The sequence below is a fragment of the Lithobates pipiens genome, unplaced genomic scaffold, assembly GCF_037356315.1.
Source record: "Lithobates pipiens isolate NorthernLeopardFrog02 unplaced genomic scaffold, aLitPip1_a1.2 Scaffold_19, whole genome shotgun sequence".
Taxonomy (NCBI): domain Eukaryota; kingdom Metazoa; phylum Chordata; class Amphibia; order Anura; family Ranidae; genus Lithobates; species Lithobates pipiens.
Window position 1 is genome coordinate 361,916,769 of NW_027507764.1, and position 22,878 is coordinate 361,939,646.

At 40.4% G+C, this 22,878-nt stretch overlaps 1 protein-coding gene across 3 annotated transcripts in view; it reads right to left on the reverse strand.

Moving 5' to 3' along the window:
* Nucleotides 1–22,878, reverse strand: part of NUP153 (nucleoporin 153) — a 143,793-nt gene that overhangs the window by 77,336 nt on the left and 43,579 nt on the right. For 2 of the 3 annotated variants that reach the window (XM_077492242.1, XM_077492241.1), the window contains exons 3-6: nucleotides 19,939–20,163; nucleotides 11,920–12,059; nucleotides 5,555–5,656; nucleotides 3,508–3,621 (exon numbers count right to left, since the gene is read on the reverse strand). In XM_077492242.1, the coding sequence (XP_077348368.1) occupies nucleotides 3,508–3,621; nucleotides 5,555–5,656; nucleotides 11,920–12,059; nucleotides 19,939–20,163 (581 nt within the window). The remainder of the gene's footprint in view (nucleotides 1–3,507; nucleotides 3,622–5,554; nucleotides 5,657–11,919; nucleotides 12,060–19,938; nucleotides 20,164–22,878) is intronic. The other variant, XM_077492243.1, reaches the window with a different exon arrangement.

Sequence of the window (22,878 nt, forward strand, 5' to 3'; positions counted from 1 at the left end):
GCTTTCTTCTTGCCACTCTTCCATAAAGGCCTGATTTGTGGAGTGCACAACTAATAGTTGTCCTGTGGATTGATTCTCCCACCTGAGCTGTGGATCTCATTGCATTGAGTTACCATGGGCCTCTTGGATGCTTCCAATGCTCTCCTTGCCAGGCCTGTCAGTTTAGGTATGCGGCCAGGTCTTGGTAGGTTTGTAGTTGTGCCATACTCTTTCCATTTTTGGATAACGGATTGAACAGTGCTCAGTGAAACGTTCAAAGCTTGGGAATTTTTTTTATAACCTAACCCTGCTTTAAACTTCACCACAACTTTATCCCTGACCTGACTGGTGTGTTCTCTGGCCTTCATGATGCTGTTTGTTCACTAAGGTTCTCCAACATACTTCTGAGGGCTTCAAAGAACAGCTGTGTTTATACTGGTGGACTCCATTTACTAATTAGGTGACTTCTGAAGGCAATTGGTTCCACTAGAATTTAGTAGGGCCGAAACAACTAATCGATTAATCGACAGATTATGAAATTAGTAATCGATTAATCGGCCACTAACATAATGGGGTTAAAAAACAACAACTAAAATTAGCCCTTTATAGTACAAAAAGAGCAAATCACTACTGTAAATATTACTTTCACTGTCCCATGGTAAAAAATGAACCCCTTACAGTAGCGATTATTTGTTCTTTCATCTCAAGCCTGGGTCACACCTCTGTTTTTTGGTGCTTTTTGCAGAAACACACTACAGTTCATTTACATGGTTTCCTATGGGACACGTTCACATCCATGATTTTTTCAGCTGCTGCATATTTGGAAAAAAGACTTTTTTTTTTTTTTTTTTACGCAAAATGGTGCTATTTTGTTTTTTTGGTTCAATATACTTCAATGGAGAAGCTGCATAAAAGCATGCAATAACACAATTTGTGTCTTTTAATCTGCCCAAAAAAATATCTAAAAAATGCAAATCGCAGCCAAATTCCCTTTTGTTTTTTTTAAAGGTTATTAACCGATTAATCTAAACAATAATTGGCCAACTAATCGATTATGAAAATAACCGTTAGTTGCCGCCCTAGAATTTAAATAAGGGTATCAGAGTAAAGGGGGTTGAACACAAATGGACGCCACACTTCACATATTTGTAAATTATAAAAAACATTTCCTAATTTTCCTTCCACTTCACAATTATGTGCCTCTTTGTGTTAGTCGATCACATAAAATCCCAATACATTTACGTTTTTGGTTGTAAGATGACAAAATGTAGAAAATGTCAAGGGGTATGAATACTTTTTCAAGGCACTGTATACATCCACTCAGGTCTGGAAAGCATCACAATGCAGAATCCAGTGCTTGGAGAACATTCCTGGCTAGCCTCACATGTCTTGTCCCATAGTGCCCAAGTATGGCTTCCAAAGCTATTGCTGAGAAGCCGCCTAACCAAATAGCTGCTACGTAGAGACAAGAATCTCAGCAAAGAATCTTAAAGACATGGGAGGTATAAAAATGCCAGCATTGGAGAACAGAGCATTAACGTCACAAAGGATAGAAGACTAGTAAAAATATTAGACCCCCTAGAACACTAAAAAAAAAGAGAGAAAGTACACTAGGCAAAAGGGTGTAGCTTATAACTTTTTGCTTTCCAGCATCCTAAACTCCTATAGGGAGTACACTAACCTCCTGTAGGGGCAGTATAACCATATAATCCACCATAAATTCCTGTCTCCTTCAAACAAATAAAAAATTTGACTGCTGTATATTACAGCACACAAGCTGGGTATTTATAGACCCTGTGTTATAAGTTTGAACCCTCTGGTGGACAGGAGACTGGCAAAGCTGTTGAGGACATGCTTCCTGAGCAGCTCGCTTATAGTCCCCTACTCCACTCTTCAAATCCTTAGTTCTGTAGCAATGTGTCCTGTACAATACTCCAAGATATAAAATTTACAGGCAAGTCACATTTCCTCTCATCTTAGACAGTACAGCACACAGGCTTTGTATTTATAGACTTGGGTAGTTCCCAAGCAATGCATGTGAAAAAAGGGCAACTAGGTAAGCAAACTGCCAAAAACACCCACTGACCTGGTGGCGTGGGCACGTAAAAATGAAGTTTTGCCCCTATAGAACAGGGGTCCCCAACCATTGGACCGCAGGTGCAGCAGGCTGGCAGCATGAGAGAGACAGATGGATGGGCGGCATGAGAGCGCCAGACGGACGGCGAGAGACACGGGTGGGTTGGCATGCAAAGATGACAACACTCCGCCCGCATCAGCGCTCTTCCGCCCTCACAGCGCAGGCTTCTCAATGTCAGAGGTGCATCGGGGAATGGAGAGAGATGACATCTCTCACCGCCCGCCCTACCACTCTCCTGCCCTCACTTGAGGCCTGCCTCTGTGCCAAATGGACCAGTGCTGCCACTGGTGCAAGGATTATCCACATCTGGTGGCACTTGTAGGTGACGTGGTAAGTGACAATCCGTATCTGGTGGCAGGCAATGCTGCAAGTGCCACGCTCAGGGCTCCCACCGATTCAGCATTATGGCGAGTTGAACCATTTCAATTTACAATGTAATAGAAATAATGCACTTCAACCACCCTGACACCATATCAACCATGGTGCTGGGATGATTGAAGAGTTAACACCAACCATTGCCCTGACAAATTGACGTTAAAGGCATTTACAGGCAGAAAAAAATGTTTTACTATCCAAAGTTAAAACAAGGGTAGAAGACTTAATAGATGGAATGTTGGGGGGGAACGGGGACTCAAGTTCCGCTTTAAGGCCAAATTCTGATCAAGTCAGTGGGCGGCACAGTGGTGTTTTGGTTCGCACTTCCGCCAAGCAGCAAAAGCGTCGCTAGTTTAAAGCCTAAAACTATATGCCTGGCGTTTGCATGTTCTCCCTGTGCCTATGTGGATTTACTCTGGGTACTTAGTTTCCTCCCACACTCCAAAGACATGGTGGTAGGTTATTTGGATCCAGTCTAAATTGGCCTAGTATGTATGGATGCGAGTTGGGGGATCCAAGATTGTAAGCTCTTTGAGGGTAGGGACTGATGTGACTGTACAAAGTAAATGTAAAGCGCTGCATAAATTGACATCAATATACAAGTACCTGAAATAAAATAAGTCCTGATTGTAGGAAGAACAGAATGAATCTGATTGAAGTGCCGGTGTTCACACAAGGCAAAAGGGAATTGCAGTTACGATTTCCACAAAAGCGTGCCAGTGTCCAATCACCTGAAGGTACCAACCTAAAATCACAGGGTCTATGAATACTCAGCCTGTATCTTGCACTGTACCAACTATGGGTTTTGCCTTCCCCTTAGGTCTACTCCACATTATTACCCGACACTTCTATCCTACTCCCTCCCTCCATTATATATTTTACCTTGCTCTTTTCTTCCTGTATTCCCACTTGACCCTTGTGGGGCAAATTTATTAAAAATCGAACTGTTGGGAAGACCACATTCTAGTCTCCCCAAGAAAAAAAAAAAAGTAGTTAAAAATAATTAGGATACTCACCGCCAATGGGCTTGACATTTTCTCTAAGGATTGTAGTATGCGGCGGGCAGCTAGACTTGTTACACCATATGTAACATGGGCAGGTTTTGCCACAACTTGTTTTTTCACTGGCACCTACATAAAAAAAAATGAAAAAATTATAGAAAAGGCTCTTTTGAATACACTTTATTTTGTTATTCCAAAACTAGCTACAGGCAAAAGAAAATCTGTGCATAGACATGCAGATTTTACTGGGCAAGCAAGCATTTTAACTTAAATGAAAAAAATACCTGCGCCAAAACGCAAAGCATCCAACTTAAAACTGTAAACCACAATAAAAATGTGGACATGGCGTAGTTGTAGTTCATCGCAGGTTCTGCGGCAATCTTTTGCCCAAAGTGGGAGAAAATACCTGGATTAGAAAGGTATCCGTTTCCCCCCTGAAAGGTGCCAAATGCGACACTGGAGGGGGTGGTGTGGACCGGATCAGCGGAAGTTCCATTTCTGGGAGAAACTCCGCTTTTAAAATGGGACCTGAGCCAAAAAAATGCAAGCTTAGAAGCAGGTATAATTTAATCTTTTATTAAGTTTTACTCATTATAAACCAATTTGTAAACTACTGTGCTGTGTGAATCAGCTAGACTGAACGCAGTCCATGAGAGTTTGATTAGACAGACATACTTATTCTGAAATATTGCAGACATACAAGTTCTAGTGCAAATTTCAGCTGTTGTGTAAAATTATGTTCACAAAACACACCATGCCAACACAGACAACAGGTGAATACCCGATATGTCACACTAAATCATTAAGAAAACGATGATGTCTTGTTCAATGACAGACACAGCATGTAATTCGCAGCGCACTGCTGTTCAGATTACATGCAATGTCTGTGCGGTGCGATATCAGCCATACAGATATAGTATGGCTGATTTCACACCGCATTTGGTCCAAACACGCACAAGACCCTTTTTTCTGTTTAGACCAGAATCAGATCGCATATGTTCATACATATGCAATCCGATAAATGTCCAAACTCTCAGTTGGCAGTGTGATACGCTAGCTGAAATGGGGGTGTCGTTAACATATGACACTGCCCAGCAGTTCGCATATGGCAGTGTGAACTGCCATACACGTCGGGTGAGATGCGGGAACCTGCAGTGGATTTGCTGGATTCTCGCATCGCACAAGTGTGAACTGGCCCTTAGGGCTCATTTATGCCAGCATTGCTTTCTGATGGAGCGATCCTCATTCAGACCACCCATACTTCAGTGAGCATTTGACAGGCAGTGAGGTGGTATTAGATTGCCTTCTCATCGCCTGCTGTAACCCCTTGAAGCCCACGCTAGCACACTAAAATTGGTCACATTCAGCCATGGAATGTGTACAGCTCCACCTGCAGCCTTTGCACCAAAAAGGGGGAGCTGTTGGGAAGTTCTACTGTGTGGTTTAACCACCACCCAACCACTATGCTAAACAAGCCCTTAGTACAGAATTTAAAACGGCCACACAAGAGATGCTGATCATTTTACAAGCATCTCCCCGTTCGCACCAACGCATCAGTGGAAATGCACCTGCTAAGGAACAAGATGCAAGCAATTAAACCTGTAGACTTAAGTCTCCAGTCACACTTGCGAATGGTGCAGTTTGTAATTATCCACAGGTTCCCAGCGATTAGCTTTAAGTGGGATGTCGAACAAAGCAATTTAATCCTGACACCGCCCCCAGCTATTTGCACCCATTTACATGTAATTGCTCCTGTGAACACATGGCCCTGAACACTGACTGGTTGAATGCAGAATTTTGAAAAAAAATAAAAACACACTATGGCCACTAGATGGAGCAGATTTTCTATATCGCCATCTTGTGGCCATAATGAGATTTTTTTTTCTGCATTTACAGATTGAAAAAGCAGAGTATAACTTGAGAACATTCAACTGTGCCGCATTCGCACAAATTCAGAGCTTCAATAAATGGATAGCTCTGCAATTTTTTTTTTAATAAACACACCATTAAGTATATAAAGTCAACTCCAACAATAATAGCAAAACATAAAATCCACAATTACCCGATATGGAGTGCTGCGGGCCCTGGATTGACAAGCTGCAGCTGCACCTCCATAAGTTGTCTTGCCCGGATAAAAGGGAGAATCTCCAAGTCGACTTGAATTCTTGTCAAGAAATTTGAAGTAAAAGATAAATTAAATAAACAATAGTTCAAATATGAAACTCAAAATAACAATACTACATAAAGAACAATGAAAGCTAGTGTTTCAGACACCTTCCCAAATGTCTAGTATAACCGTTTAAAACTGTAGATCTCATGTTTTTTTCCTTTATAAAGGAAACCTAGGATTAGGCTTTGTAGATATTTTCTTTACTATGCACCAACTTAAAAAAATAATTTAGTCAGGTAAAGTGGATTTATTGCACATGAACATTATGTAGTCAGGAAGTAATACATTCCAATGGCCAGAATTATGTTCAATACAAAGTATTAACTGCTGAAGAAGGAACACGCATTAATACGCATGCAAAAACGTGGCTTTTTACTGAATTTTTGATCCTGCAAACTCCTGTAGGGAAAAAAAAAAAAACACACACAACACGTCTTTAAAGCGGAGATGCCCCTCGAAAAACTTTTTTTTTTTAAATTTTCACAGTCCTTTACTAGTAATAAAAAACATTTGGATTGAAAAAATTTTTTACACCTCACCAGAAATGCCCTGTTGCTATGTGGTGGCTACTAATCTGCCACTTCCGGGTTCAGGGAGCTCAGAATCACTTCCTCCTTCACCTGTGCTTCTGGGAAATGGGAGTCAGTTTCATTTCCCAGGAGTCAGTGGGCAGGAGTGTGTATAAAAAAATTGCATTATTCCCTGACTGGAAATGACGCGATTTAAGACGGATCTATCTAGATTGCCATAACAGGGCGGGACCATCCTCCGTCCCAGCCATTATGGCAACTTGGTAAACAATGGGCCCAACAGCCCAGCTGGCGCATCGCGCACATGCACGAGTTTGAGAGGTTTATGCTGGTTACCCAGCATGAACCTCTCCATCACTAATCCAAGAAGAGGATGCGATTGGGCTTCACATGCCCACAATCATGGCAACGGTCAGAAGAAGATTTTATAAATCGTAAGTAGCAAAAAGGATAGAAGTCTTAGCCACTATCAAACATACTTTATTTTTGTTATTCATGCATTATGATGGGATGCCTGTTTGACTACCTCATAATGCTGGGAAACTTTTGCAAAATGCAGTACTCAATGTTTATTTGTAAAACAATATAAAATTAGCCAGAAAGCAGAGCAAAGTGGATATGTCAACATACAAACACTTGCCACTCCTCTGCTCCATTGAAAAAAAAAAAAAGCTGTACTATCACTTCTTGCAACGGATAGTGGTCTATGAATGGAGGAGGCAGACCTTTCATTCATCCACCAGTCCTACATAGTTCTAGTAGGCGAGGTTGGGGGGAAAAAAAAAAAAAGGACACAGGTCCAACCTATGTTTGTGATGTCAGTAATACATTGTATATTCCTGTATGTTGCGGTCGTTCAGGTGCTTATCTAGTAGTTTTTTGAAACCATCGATGCTCCCCGCTGAGACCACCGCCTGTGGAAGAGAAGTCCACATCCTTGTTGCTCTTACAATAAAGAACCCTCTATGTAGTTCTAATTTTAATGAGTGGCCACGCGTCTTGTTAAATTCCCCACAAAAAAGTTTTATCCCTATTGTGGGGTCACCAGTATGGCATTTGTAAATTGAAATCATATCCCCTCTCAAGAGTCTTCTCCAGAGAGAATAAGTTCAGTGCTCACAACCTTCCTCATAACCAAGATCCTCCAGACGCTTTATTAGCTTTGTTGCCTTTTCTTTTTTTACTTGCTCCATTTCCAGTACATCCTTCCTGAGGACTGGTGCCTAGAACTGGACAGCATACTCCAGGTGCAGCCAGACCAGAGTCTTGTAGAGTGGGAGATGCCAATATTCTGTTTGATTTGTTAGCAGCAGCTTGGCATTGAATGCCATTGCTGAGCCTACTAGGACTACTACTAAGTTTCCCAAGTCTAACTCTGTCCTCTGTTAGCCATGAGGGTGCTTCCTGTAATGTGTAACAAGGATAAACACTGCAGTTTTGGATACTGAAGCCCCCTCCATTTCCTTGTGAAGACTGAAGAGAAGAATAAATTCAATACCTTTGCCATCTCCCTATCCTTTGTAACTAGATGTCCTTCATTCTTTATGGGGCCAATATGGTCCGTCTTCCTTTTTTACTGTTTACTTCCCGACCGGCGCACGACAATGTACGTCAGCAGAATGGCACAGGCAGGAACACGCCCCTAGGACACACTTTACCCCCTACACTGCTACCCCCTGGTAAACACCTTCACTGCTAGTGTCATTTACACGGGAATCAGTCCGCCATAATGTCACAGTCACAAAAATTGATAAAAATGCCATAAAACTATCCCCTATTTTGTAAACACTATAAATTTTGCGCAAACCAATCGCTTATTGCGATTTTTTTTTTTACCAAAAATATGTAGAATACATATCGGGCTAAACTGAGGGAAACGTTTTTAATTATTATAGCAAAAAAAAATTTGCGTTTTTCTTCAAAATTGTCGCTTTATTTTTCTTTATAGCGCAAAAAATAAAAACCGCAGGGGTGATCAAATACCACCAAAAGAAAGCTCTATTTGTGGGGGGGGGGGGGGGGGGGGGGGAAGGACGTCAATTTTGTTTGGGAGCCACGTCGCACAACCGCTCAATTGTCAGTTAAAGCGACGCAGTGCCTAATTGCAAAAGGTGGTCTGGTCTTAAGCCAGCAAAATGGTCTGGTCTGAAAGTGGTTAAAGAATTTCTTGGGATTTTTTTTTGGCTCTCCTCCGCTATGTGTATTTCGTGTTTTATCTTAGCCGCCCTAATTGCACCCTTACATTTCTCGTTGCATTCTTTATAAAGTTTGAATGCGGATGATCCCATAACCTTGTATTTTTTGAAGGCCTTCTCTTTTGCATTTGCTGTATATGCATTTTTACATTGGCGTTAAGCCATCCAGGACTTTTGGTCGCTCTTAAATTTAGTACCCAATGGGATGCACTGGCTAAAGCCCTTATTTAATATGCTTTAAAGCGAACCCATCTCTCCTCCTTTGTTCCTAAGATTTTATCCCAATTTACATCTTCTAGCAAGGTTCAAAGTTTAGGGAAGTTGACCCTTTTGTATTTCCCTTATGTTGGTGACACACAAATTGCTGTGTGCATTTTTTTTTATTATTATTATTTTTATTTTTTTTACATATACTATTATCAGTGTCCCTGACCACCATCGCACAATCATGTTGTGCCTGATCTCTGCCATACCAGTTACACTATCCCTGATAAATGCCACATCAGTTAGTGTTCCTGTACAGCACAAAACATCATTGTGTCACCATAATGACTTCACATGTGCAATGCTCTCTGAACAGCCATCCATGTTTGGATTGCTCATCAGAGAGCATTTGACAGGCAGTAAGGATGCATTGTATCACCGCCTCATCACCCGCTTTAACTCGCACAAGCAACCACATTCACTTGAATGGGTCACGATCAGCAGGCGTACAAGGGGCAACCAAATGAGGGGACCTTCTTGTTCCCAATTTGCATGCCAAATCTGTCATGCCCCAATCCTGCCCAGTGAGAATCATTACCCGCTATGGTGCCCAATGGGAGAAGGTTAGGTCAATTTTGGACAAGCATTGGTCAATCTTGACAAGATCTCCTGACCTTAGCAGTATTGTGGGCCCACAACCATTGCTAGTCTCTAGGAGAGCCGAGAACCTCAAAGATAACCTTGTACATTCAGAATTCTCTTGTAATACATCCAACAGCGATGAACATGCCTCATTCTAAGGGTACATGTCCATGCAGCCGCTGCCACATTTGTCAACACGATGAACGCACAGATAAGTTTCACTGATGCGAAGGATAATAAAAGTCTATACGATCCAACAATTTATTAACTGTAGTACTGAAAAGGTATTGTATATTCTACAATGTCAATGCCAAAAAATACACGTTGGTAAGATGAAACAACAGTTACGCATCGGTGAACACCTGTGTAGTATCAGGGAAATTCAAAAAAGCAAGGATAAGGATAACCGAAATGGGGCCCCATTGCACAACATTTTCAAAAGTTCCACAATTCCTCTGTTAATGGATTAAAGATAAGGGCTTTTTTGTTCTTTGCCAAGTCGCAGAGGAGCTTATGATACAGTCCTTCTGCAGAAGGAAAAGGAATGGATCTTCCATTTACGGACAATTGTCCTAATAGTGTTAAATACCAAAGTCTACAGGTATTCCTTGAACCCTAATCATGCTGACTAGGATATGTGGCAGAAATATACAAATCGTTCCATTTGGGGGGGGGGTGTGATTTTGTCGCACTACATCCAATACTACACACAAGTAGCCAATCTATATTTGAGCCAAGTTAGGCTCTCATCTGATGTTTTGTCTCCTCATTAATCTCCTCCTCTATTTTCAGGTGGAGCACATGTCACATCAGTAGCCGTCAGTAGTAGATATGAATCTGTGTCCCGATAGTCGCTACCCTATTACATGCAATCCTCAGATTAGAGATACCCTCCCTACCACTATGTTCTGGGCGCCCCCCTTTTTTGTTACCATCACTTATGGGAAGAAAAAAAAAAAACACACAAGCTTGTCTTACAGGCTAAAAACAAAAATATGACATGTATGATGCAGTCTGTCGTTATTAACAAAGTAGTTTTACTGACCTAGTTTTTTTACTTGCTTTTCCTGCGGATTTCAACTTCCTTTAACAGGCCAAATTGTGCAGCAAAAGTGGAAGTTAGAGGGCTGAGACAAACCATTTACAATGCTACCAAGGTCAGCATTTATCCTTTGTCCCAAAATAAGAGAACTTTTTTTTTTTTAAATGCATATCCGATTAAAAAAGTGTTTGCAGCTTCACTTAGGATCACTTCATCCTTTTTATGCCCCACTGCAAAAGGCAGTAATCTCAAGACGGAGAGGTCATATCACTCCACTGGGGACTGATTGTGCCAGATACAAAAAAAAAAAAAAAAGAAAAAGAAAAAGAAAAAAACCACACACAATTGGAAAACACAGCTGTGGAATTACTTTTCAGTCCTCGGCTCCCCAATACCACAGTTTTTCGGACAAAAAAAAAAAAAAATGTTTAAAGTACCTTTAAATGCATTGCCATGTACCCCCCTGGGGTTACTCGTAGGCCAGGTTGGGAACGGATGACCTGTAAGGGCTTTAAAAGCATCACCTATTGACAAATTTGGGTAACACCGTTTGTCATTGGTTCACTGCCGTGCACAATTTTAAGGCTTGACATGTTTGGTACCTACACAGTTCAACCTCGTCTTTCAAGTTTTACCAATCAAAAAGGGCAAGGCTGAGACAGGGGTGGGCAGGAGGGGCAGCTGCCCAGAACATAGTGGCAGGGAGGGTGCCTTTATCACATGCAATCCTCAGATTAGTAGGGTAGAAACCAGCGGGACACAGATTCATATCTACTGCTGACAGCTACTGATGGGACATGTGCTCCACCTGACACAGAAAACACACTTGGCATATGCAACTACCTTATATTTGCTAGAGAGAAAGCAATTGGTCAAACGTTTAGTGAACACTCTAGAGCAACCATGGACAGCCGGTGCAAAAGAAGGCTGAGAATGAGCAAAGGGTGGTGCACCCATTCTGCTGCGTGTATTAGGAGCACTGTAGGGGGTGCAGTTCCATGTATGTGGTCATGAAGAAGGGAGTTATAGGTGTTAGCCCGAAACGTCACCATGTATACCATGCTGTTTGATGTAATTTTTAAAAACATTTTTGTGCAGCAATCACATTTTTTATATCTTGGCCCTTGGGAAGGACAGATTGCTTGCACTGCTGTGCACCTCACCCGCTGGGGAAAAAAGTGTAAGTGTAAGTGTAAGTGTGTGTGTGTGTGTGTGTGTGTGTGTGTGTGTGTGTGTGTGTGTGTGTGTGTGTGTGTGTGTGTGTGTGTGTGTGTGTGTGTGTGTGTATATATATATATATATATATATATATATATATATATATATATATATATATATATATATATACACACTTTAAAACTCCAACATTGTTCTCTGAACTACAGATCTCCCCAGCTTTTCCAAGGTTGACAACACTGCTGCTACTACAATGATGGTGTGATAAATGAGCGTTGTCACTCCAGTAAGTATGGTGGGTTTCACCAGTTGAGCATGAAGAGCAGAAGGGGAAGAAAAAGACAAATTAAGCCACCACATCTGAGGACTGAGAAGGTGAAATGTATTACAGCAATTATTGGGTCAAAGTAAAATACACCAACCCCACAAGAATGTTTCTTTACACTTAAAAAGTAGTAAAGTACTTACGGGTAAAAATGAGGAAAAAGCAGATGGATTAAATGCAGGTTTCTTAGAATTTAATGATGAGTTTTGTGAAACATTGTGTGTTCGATCTGCTTCAGGAGACCACAGTAATGGAACAGTCCCAGTTTTTGTAACTGCAACATCTGTAGGAGGGGAAAAAAAAAAAATATATATATATATATGCTTTTTGTACTTTCCATGAAATTTTTCTTGGAAGTCTATTACAGGACACAAATTCAGGATTTCTGGTTACATGTGGCTGCCTACAGGAGGAGATGTAGACACTGAAAAAAATAAAAAAAATTTACAAAAAAGGTTAGCCTCTGCATAACCCCACCTTCGGTCATCATGCGGGGGGGGGGGGGATAAAACATGGTGGTTAGTGGTGGAGTTATACGGGAGTAGGCTTTAAATTTTTTATTTTTTTTGCCATTGTTCAAATCTCCTGTAGGTAGCAGCTTCTAATCCAGTTTTCAGAACCAGATGCCCAATTTCCTACAATGGATGATAAAGAAAATACTTTCATAAAACCAAATGTCAGACACCAAGACATGATCACCATTAACTTAACAGTGCAACCATAAAATGACAAGGTCAAGTTTCAGTCCAAAGGATAGGCAAACGAAATATTAAAACAGTAATTATATACCTTATTTTAGAATGTATGACATCACTGGGTCTATATGTTAAATGTAGGCAGATCATAGTTGGTAGAGGGCATTCAAGTGCTAACAGCTTCCTGAAATCATAGCACCCTGTCTCATTACTGCCTCTCAAGAGTCCTCAGCCCTGCAGCAAGCAACAAAGCAAGGTGCTGGTGCTTTAAGACCATAGATGCCCAATTAGACCAGTCTGATAAAGAGTTCATGCAAAGATATAAGAAATATAAAAGTACTTTAAATGGTATGGTAAATCCAGAGGGAATCACTTGTTGGTTGTGGCAGATAGAAAACCCATAGTCTCTGCAATATTACTGGCGGCAGCTCTTGGAGTGAAGCAGCTCATGTGCAGAAAGAAACAGAGGAGCGCCAAGTCAGTTTAAAGCATTTATTTAATAAACAGATAAAAGTCTCACTTACATAAAAAAAAATTGAAAGCTGTGCGAGTATACTGTCCGATTTTAATCCCATTGTCAGGCAGGGCTGTGGATGGAAATGTCAGCGATATCAGCGGCGAGGCGCTGGTAAACAAAATCAGCTGTGTTTCACAATCCGTAGAGACACAATCCAGCAAGTGGGGATGGCGTGTGGGGACGCAGCAGCGAGTGACGTCAGAGGGAAACACCGAGGACACAACGCGTTTCTGAGCATGCGCCAAGTCACAAACAGACCTGCTCGCTCCTTTGTCAAGTGTGGGTGTGCAGGGAAGTATTGTGAACGGCATTTAAATAAAAAAAGACTAAGCACGCAATGCGTTTAACCCATTGTATGCATCGTTCAGAATTCCTAATGGCGGCGAGACAATTGATTCAAATATAAAAATACATTTTAATGTCGTTTTAAATGTCTTATTAATTTCACCGTTTTAAATGTCTTTTTCAGACGGTATACTCACACAGCTTTCAATTTTTTTCATGCAAGCGAGACTTATCTGTTTAATAAATTAATGCTTTAAACTGACTTGGCACTCCTCTATAGGTTTTTTTTTTTTCCTGCCGCAAGCAACAGGCTGGATCTTGCAAGGAGTTATGTAAATATAGTGCCTTCATGGGTGGGTAATAGTCTGGAGGAGTGAACGCTCCTATGTAGACCTCCCTAGGTAACACCTACAAAAACGTGGAGCCTCTCGGACTCAGCTGAAATCCAATGAAGGTAAAAACTGGCAAAGCCAGGGGCAGACTGGGGAAGAAATGGCTAAACAATAGACTTCCATCCAGAAAAGGAGAGGAGAGGAGTTCTGACATGCTGCAGCTTCTAATTCCCACTGCAAGAAATTCACAGCATTCAGCAAAATCAGACTAAATGGTGGCCACACACACAAATACATTTTTTTTCACTGAAACAGATAATGTGATTGAATCTAAGAACTGAAAAAAAATAAAAAAAAATGGACTACCGGCGCAAAATGAGCTACCAATCTGTATTTTTGTTTGCTGCAACCTAGTGTCACTCTGTGAGGCAATCTAATTAAAATATATATATATATATGAAGCATGGGTTGCGCTAACGTGCTTAAATGAAAACCTCTGACGCAATAATCATCTTTGCAAAGCGCGTAGTGGCTGTCGGGACCTCCGTTGGTTAGGTTCGGTGTATGAGGAAGAGGCTTGGAACGTATTTAAAAAAAAATTGCGGACCGCTGCCGAGGGCTTTGAGCACAGAGAGGCAGATTAAATCCATACTCCCACGTACATGGCTGGACATGCTTGGTGCCAGCTCAGGCATAGGTGAGAGTGAACTTTGTTTTAAAACTTAAATTTGTTTTGGTATACTGCACTATGATGGATATGGAGAGAATAGATATAGAGATATGGGATATGGAGAGAATAGATATAGCGATACGATATATGGAGAGAATAGATATAGCGATACGATATATGGAGAGAATAGATATAGCGATACGATATATGGAGAGAATAGATATAGCGATACGATATATGGAGAGAATAGATATAGCGATACGATATATGGAGAGAATAGATATAGCGATACGATATATGGAGAGAATAGATATAGCGATACGATATATGGAGAGAATAGATATAGCGATACGATATATGGAGAGAATAGATATAGCGATACGATATATGGAGAGAATAGATATAGCGATACGATATATGGAGAGAATAGATATAGCGATACGATATATGGAGAGAATAGATATAGCGATACGATATATGGAGAGAATAGATATAGCGATACGATATATGGAGAGAATAGATATAGCGATACGATATATGGAGAGAATAGATATAGCGATACGATATATGGAGAGAATAGATATAGCGATACGATATATGGAGAGAATAGATATAGCGATACGATATATGGAGAGAATAGATATAGCTATACGATATATGGAGAGAATAGATATAGCTATACGATATATGGAGAGAATAGATATAGCGATACGATATATGGAGAGAATAGATATAGCGATACGATATATGGAGAGAATAGATATAGCGATACGATATATGGAGAGAATAGATATAGCGATACGATATATGGAGAGAATAGATATAGCGATACGATATATGGAGAGAATAGATATAGCGATACGATATATGGAGAGAATAGATATAGCGATACGATATATGGAGAGAATAGATATAGCGATACGATATATGGAGAGAATAGATATAGCGATACGATATATGGAGAGAATAGATATAGCTATACGATATATGGAGAGAATAGATATAGCTATACGATATATGGAGAGAATAGATATAGCTATACGATATATGGAGAGAATAGATATAGCTATACGATATATGGAGAGAATAGATATAGCTATACGATATATGGAGAGAATAGATATAGCTATACGATATATGGAGAGAATAGATATAGCTATACGATATATGGAGAGAATAGATATAGCTATACGATATATGGAGAGAATAGATATAGCTATACGATATATGGAGAGAATAGATATAGCTATACGATATATGGAGAGAATAGATATATGATATATGGAGAGAATAGATAACCTCTATATCTCTATATATATATCAAATAGCACAAGAGGTTTATATTTCCTGTTTGGAGAGGCTGTTGATGAGATCCCTAAAAGTAGTGGTTATCCTAAATAAACTAAAGGCGCATATACAGATTAGATCTGGTGAGTGGCCATTTCATTTGGTGGTGGTGAAGTCACTTGGCTGGTGATTATAAGAAGCACTTTATATCTGAAAAGAAGCACTTTTGAAATAAGAAGAATCAGTCAGCACTTGAGTGTTTGTTCATTCATACATGCACTTTAAAAAAAAAAAAAAAAAAATGTTTTAACAGGAGTGATCACTCACTTGGGACATTCATAGCATATTGCAATTGGTTTAATAGTTTGTGGTTTAAGGCACTTTAATTATTTGCTATTACTGCAGGGATGTCCCAGGTGATCACTCACTTGGGACATTCATAGTATATTGAAATTGGCTTCATATTTTATAGGCACTGTAAGGTATTTTAATTTGATACCACTGCAGGGGTGACCAGCCCGGGTAACTGGCTAGGTGGTTAGCTCTGCAGAGGTATTAACATTTAATAATTTTGACTTTTTTATTTTTATTTCCATTACTATATAGCACTTTTGTAATATTCACTATTGCGATAGTCCTTTTCCGTTGTTAAAGATGTTTTCATTTAAGCACGGCACTTTTGTTGAACAAAAAAGCTAAGTTAGCACAACCCACGCTTCATATATTTAAATCTAAGAACTATTGATTTCAAGCAACATAGATTGCATTAAAATTATTCTGATTGGTCTGAATGGAAAATCTGATTGTAGGGAAAGTGGATAGTGTGATATGGTCTTTTAGTGTATCGAACAATCTAAATCTATTCACACTATTCTGACAAATGGGGTGCAATTATGTATGAAAGACAAAATTAGGAAGTAATGTTAAAACAGGCCGTAATTCAACAAACTTTAGCAGTATTTTATTTAAAATTTGTACACAACATACTCACGTTGTGAAAACCATAAAATATTTGTATAAAGAAATCTTTTGTATAAAAAAAATAAAAATAAAATAAAAATAAAAAAAACTTAAATAAAATACAATAATGGTAGTGAAAAATGCATATTGCCTAATCTAAAAAAACAAACCTGCACACACACACACAAAGCATTGTTGCACATTTAACATTATGAATGATAGCATTAAAAAGGTCTGTCGATTAAACTACATCATATTACATAATAATGGGTAGACTGGATCCTAATAGGCTATTCCAATCTTGTTCTATTTGAGCAATTCTGAGTAAGTGATCCAATTGCATTGAACAACTCTAAATAAGTACGTTAGCACCCAATAGAGCTGTGTCGAACAGCCTTCCCTCCCAGAATTCCCAAATATGTAAAACGTTATGACGTGAACCCTATTCAATTCTGTGGTACCCGAACTTTAAAAATCAAATGCCCCCATTTTGAAGGCTTATATGCTAGTTATTGCCCATGAAAAAGGGTATGGCGGTCCAGGTACTGCCCTGGGGGACATGCGTCAATGCAAAATCGTTTTTACAGGAGCAGTGATTTTGTATAAGGATGCCTAAAGTGAAACAAAAAGGAAAAATTCCTTTAAATATAGTGCCTGGGGGTCCCCTTAGTCCGCCTGTAAAGTGGCACATCTGTACATTGTATAGAATCTGCTACAGCAAAACTGAAACTAGAATTTTTTTTTCCTCAATCAGTTTAGACCGATACGTATTCTACATATTTTTGGTTAAAAAAAAAAACAAAAAAAAAACACATCGCTATAAGCGTATATTGATTGGTTTGCCCAAAAGTTAAAGCGTCTAGAAAATAGGGGACAGATTTGTCATTTTTATTTTATTTCACTAGTAATGGCGATCTGCGATTTTTATCGGGACTGTGATATTGCAAAGGTCAGATCAGATGCATTTGACACTATTTTGGGACAATTGATATTTATACAGTGATCGGAGCCATTGATTACTGTATAAATTACATGGGAAGGGGTTAACAATAGGGGGCGATCAAGGGGCTAACCGTGTTCCATGGGTGTGTTCTAACTGTAGGGGGATGGGACTAACCAGGAGAGGAGAGAGATCCTTGTTCATACTTGGTATGAGCACATGATCTTTCGCCTCTCCCCTGAGAACCAGGATCTGTGTTTGCACACAGATCCCCGTTCTCCCTCTGTCACAAGCGATTGTGGGTGCCCGGAGGTCATCGGGCCTGCCGGGGACCCGCACCAGATGACTGCTGTCACATCTTAAAGGAGTGACGTACAGCCGAGGTGATTTGCCAAGCAAACCTGCTGCAGTAGAACTGAGGTGGCTAGTGTTTAAATATATATTTAAAAAAAAACACGTTTTTGTTAATGTGGGATATTTATTACCGTATAGCAAAAACTACAAAATTGTGTTTTTTTTGTTTATAGTGCAAAACAAAAAAATAAAAAAACACACCCCAGAGGTGATCAAATTCCACCAAAAGACAATTCTTACATTAGTTAATGGGCGAACTGTGCGCCCAAATCCACCAATAGATCTTCCATTTGGATTTTTTCTTCAGTTCAGTAAAACAAAAATACAACTTTAAAATAGAATCATCCCATAGGCTGGAGTTCTACCTGTTCAACTTATTGCTTTACCTTGCATTAGTAAGGGATTTATCAGGATCCAGCTGAAGATTTTCAACAGTAGTTCATGCACACTAACCTACTGAAAAAGGTCATAACCGTTTCCAGAACACTTAAGAGAAAGACTCCATCCCCTGGGAAACAGAAAATACAAGAGAAGGAAAAACCTATTTGAGGTCCCAAGGAAGTACAGGGTGTTGTAAAACCCAAACCTGTCCTTTCAGAGTACTTAAGGCCATGTTCTGCTCAAGTCCTGATTGTAGTAAGGACAGAAAAATATCTGGGATTGAAGTGCTTGTGTTCACACCAGGCAAGAGGAGAATAGATCCTCCAGAAAAGTGTATTTTCTTGCTTAGAGACCCCTCAGTCTCTTAAGACCTGGGCTTAAACAGCCATAACTGTAAAGCTATTGACCAAGAAGGATGGAATAGAGTGTCTTAAACCAGTTGGTCTGACCTGTTAGGGAAGCCAGAGGTCATCTAGTAGTCTGGAATTTTGAGTGTACCAGGTTCTCCTGGGCCGGTTTGGAGCAATGAGAATAATCAGCTTCTTTTCTTGACCCAATGATGGTGCAAAGTAGAAATCAAGCTAGGAGACCAGAGGATTATCAGGGAATTTGATGAAAGGGCTTGAGGATCCTTGATCCTGGCCACAAACAGATGTAGCTTGTCGTCGACTCTAGGGACCAGGCATTTCTGACATATCAAGTGGAAAATGAAGGGCTGAGAGGCCCATTCCCCTTGATCCAGGCAGTGGGACCCTAGGTAATCCCCTTGGCTGTCCACATCCCAGTAGTGGACAACTGGAGAGATCGCTGAACAGGTCTCCATTCATGAGAGGATCAGGTTTACTTCTGTCAAAAGCTGCATGACTCGTCACCCCCTTTTGTGGTTGAAGTAGGCCCACTGTGGCACTAACTGCACTTTTGCAGAATAAGCAAGGGGGTACAAAGCTGCAGAGCCATTGATAATGCTCCAAGCTCCAGGATGTGGAACTTGGCTTCCACTGATGACCATGCTCCTTGGACTGTGAGGGAATGGAACACTCCCCAGCCCAAATGACTGGCATCTCTTATAACTTTTAGGTGATAATGAAGGGAAGATTTTCATTGTTAAGTCTGTGCTGGAAATCCAAACTAGGGAATTCCTTGCTTGGCTAGAGCATGGGTAGGTAGGGAGAAGGAGAATGCGTGTTCCAGGTCACGCAGCAGTAAAACCCCATATAGTTGAGACACACCCCCCCCCTCCCAACCACTGGTGTGTAGCATGCTTCAGTGGGCCCATGCGGCCTCCCTGTCACATTCCTTTTTTCCCCTTTAGACAAGAGGGGCAGCATATACAGGAAACAAATTCTCTCCATTTTCCTCCTGCAACTGTTGGAACAGAGTCCTTGTAAAATGTAATGTCAGGGTTCACACTAGTGTCATCCACTCTTTGTGATTAAAACGGTGGACAAATTTTTTCTTGATTCCACAGAAAATAGATGATCCTGATTATTTAAAATCTTCATTACGCTATTCAAATAAAACCGAGATTCTGATTTCATTTCATAGTGGCTGTGACTAAAATCACTTAAGTGGCCTTCGCTCTTCAAAAGGTTAAGAACCCCTGCACTAGTATATGCTTAGTATTTTCTAAAGCTTCACTTATAAAAAGACCCTTGAGCTGAGAAAAATGAATCCTTCACCAGCTGATAGCTATTGGAGAACTTATAATTCTAGACATTTCTGAAATAGTGCAACAACTTACCTTTATCAGATGCCCGAGAAGAAAAACCACTGGTTGTGGAAATGTTGTCGTCATCATGTAAAGAGGCAGAGTCCTTGATTTCTTTAACTAGTGAAAAGCCAGAAGTAGAAGGCTGGCAATTAAGTGCCGGAGAGTCAAAAATAGGAATGTTTAGATTGGGCGGCCGATGCAATGAAGGTCTTGTTAGTACATCAGGAGTATTTAACAAAGGATTTGGGGGTGGGTCTGGAAGAAAGAAAAAAAAACACCATTAATATCAAACTCCTTTTCTATATACTGTAGAATTTTCTTTGGCATTATCCCATTTTATGCAAAAAAAGCGATTCTATACTATGAAATGCTTCAAATATAATAAAAAAACTATTTTGATTGATTTAAACTGGTTTTATTGCGGACTTTATTTAACCAATATTAGTAAACCAGATCTATATAAAAATGGCCAAAAATAACTGGGCAAAAAAAAAAAAAAAATCCTGCTTACTTGAGATATTGTTCACAGACAAAAAGATTCCATATTTAGTTGAACGTACTGAGAACCTTCGCTGCTCCAGTTCTTACACTGGATCTCTTACAATCTCAGCCATTCGTGCATCAAAATGATTCAAGAACTTGTTCAACTGGTTTAAAGTCTAAAATCACTACTGAATCTATGAATAATTCAGGCACAGGGGCTTGATATACTGAAGCAAAAAATGCATCTAAATACACCATGTACAACAGTGGTCTCCAAACTGGCCGTTCGCTTGCCTTTATCTGGCCCTTGGGGCAATATTCCACCAACACCAATGATGGGGCACCATTCCCCTCCATTGACACTCTCAATGGGGCATCATTTTTACTTTTAAAACAAATGATGGGAGACTGATCCTGGGGCATTTTCTACACCCACTAGCCACAGTCCAGTTCCCTAAAGCCTGAAGGACAGTAAAACTGCCCTTTGCCAAGCTTGGAGACTCCCATTTACTCTGGAACACTTAGTCGAAAAACTATTTTACAGGATTCTGTGAGCATATTGTGGACAGGAGAGAAAAAAAAAAAAAAAAAGACCTGAAGGGTGCTTTCTACACAGGTGGACAGTAAAAACAAGCAGCTGAGCTATGGTTTTACCGCCCCAGGCAACTCACTGGAATTCTAACATTACAGACATGACTGCACACATAAGCTGCACCCCCGATGCTTTTGTTTTGCAGCATGTTAACTCTAGCTACAAAAGGTTGTCTACACAAGCTAAAGAAAGTGAAAACATTGAAGTCCTTGTCCTATTTCCCCTTTTTTAATTATGCTCACTGAAAGAATCAACATTCTAATTCCACGGTTTCCACAGTCCTTATTGAAATGAGAGGGAGGGAGGGAGTGGAAGCAGGCAGCACAAAAGTAGGTGGAAAAAATAAAAAAATAAAACAAACACACACAAGTTGGCAATAAGGGTCCATTCACATCAGAATACGGTGTGAAAAACACACATTTTGTGTGCGTTTTCCACACCACATTCAAAACGCACTGGGTGTGCAATCTGCTGCAGAGGTCAGTGAAATCCTAACGACAGCCCAAGTGCAGATTGCAAACAGTGTTTTTGCCTGGATTGCATGGTACCACAGTATCATACAATCTAGTTATTGCATTTTTAAAAGTAGTGCAGGTATTACTCTTGGTGCAGTGTAGTGTGATGTCACCCCATTCCAGGGATATGCAATTAGCGGACCTCCAGCTGTTGCAGAACTACAAGTCCCATGAGGCATAGCAAGACTGACAGCAACAAGCATGACACCCAGAGGCATGATGGGACTTGTAGTTTTGCAACAGCTGGAGGTCCACTAATTGCATATCCCTGCACTATTCAAACAAAAAGGGCTGAAAACGGCATCGCACAATCACAGGAATGCAGACTGCAATCCTGTACGACTTCAGTGTGAAACGGCAGTCATTCTGCTTTGATCGTTACCCCTAGCAGAAGCAATGCAACCTGGTGCTGGGAGGACAGGGGCATCCATGCCAAAAACCAGGACCACAAGATGCAACTCTAAACTTTTAAGAGCTCAACAGAAAAAAAAAAAAAAAAAAAAAAAAAAAAAAAGAGCAACAGTTCAAACCAAACACCCCAAAATAGGTAAACGAGTCCCTCATTTAACTAAACAAAGCTAGTGTTGCTGATGTTTAGTCAATTTGTATCCTTGGATACTTGATGCTGAGGGTACGGTGGAGCATAAAAGCTACCTAAATACCCAGGGTTCCAGGTTCGCACCCCTGTAATAAAGCCCAGGCCTGAAAGCAGCCAGAAGGCTGCTCCCTCGCTTTCGTGTTATACAGGCCAGAACGCAAGCCTTGATTCAAATCCCACAGGAGGTAGCGGTGATCGAACAGGAGGGGCCACATGTTGAACCCCCTAAACAAAACGTACTCACCAATGAGTGAGTCGCCCAAAAAATCTGATATCTGCCCCTTGATGGTGCTTAAGGCAAGTTTCTGATCCACTCCTCGCTGCAAAAACCAGCAGGATCCTGGAAACTGAACATGTACGCTAGAGGTCAACCGATATGGGTTTTTCTCTGGTCGATGACCATGCAGATATTTAGAAATCATGGCGGCCAATATATGATGCCGATTTTTTTTTTTTAAATAATTTTTTCCTTTTATCCCCCTTCATCTCATAAAATCTAACAGACACCTTTCCCACTGGGGCATTTTTCAGGCGCTTTTGGGCTAAAAATATCGCCTGCATAACGGCTCCCCTGCAGTCTGTGTGAAAGACAGAGTGCTGTCACACTGAGGCAATGCGCTGGCATTTGTGTATTTTTTGTTCCTAAAAAAAATGCATTTGAAAGACCTCTGCGCAAATGCTGTGCGACATAAAATATTGCAACAACCGCTATTTTAATCCCTAGGATCTCTGCTAAAATATGTTCTAATATGTTATATTATATATATAATTTGGGGGGGGGG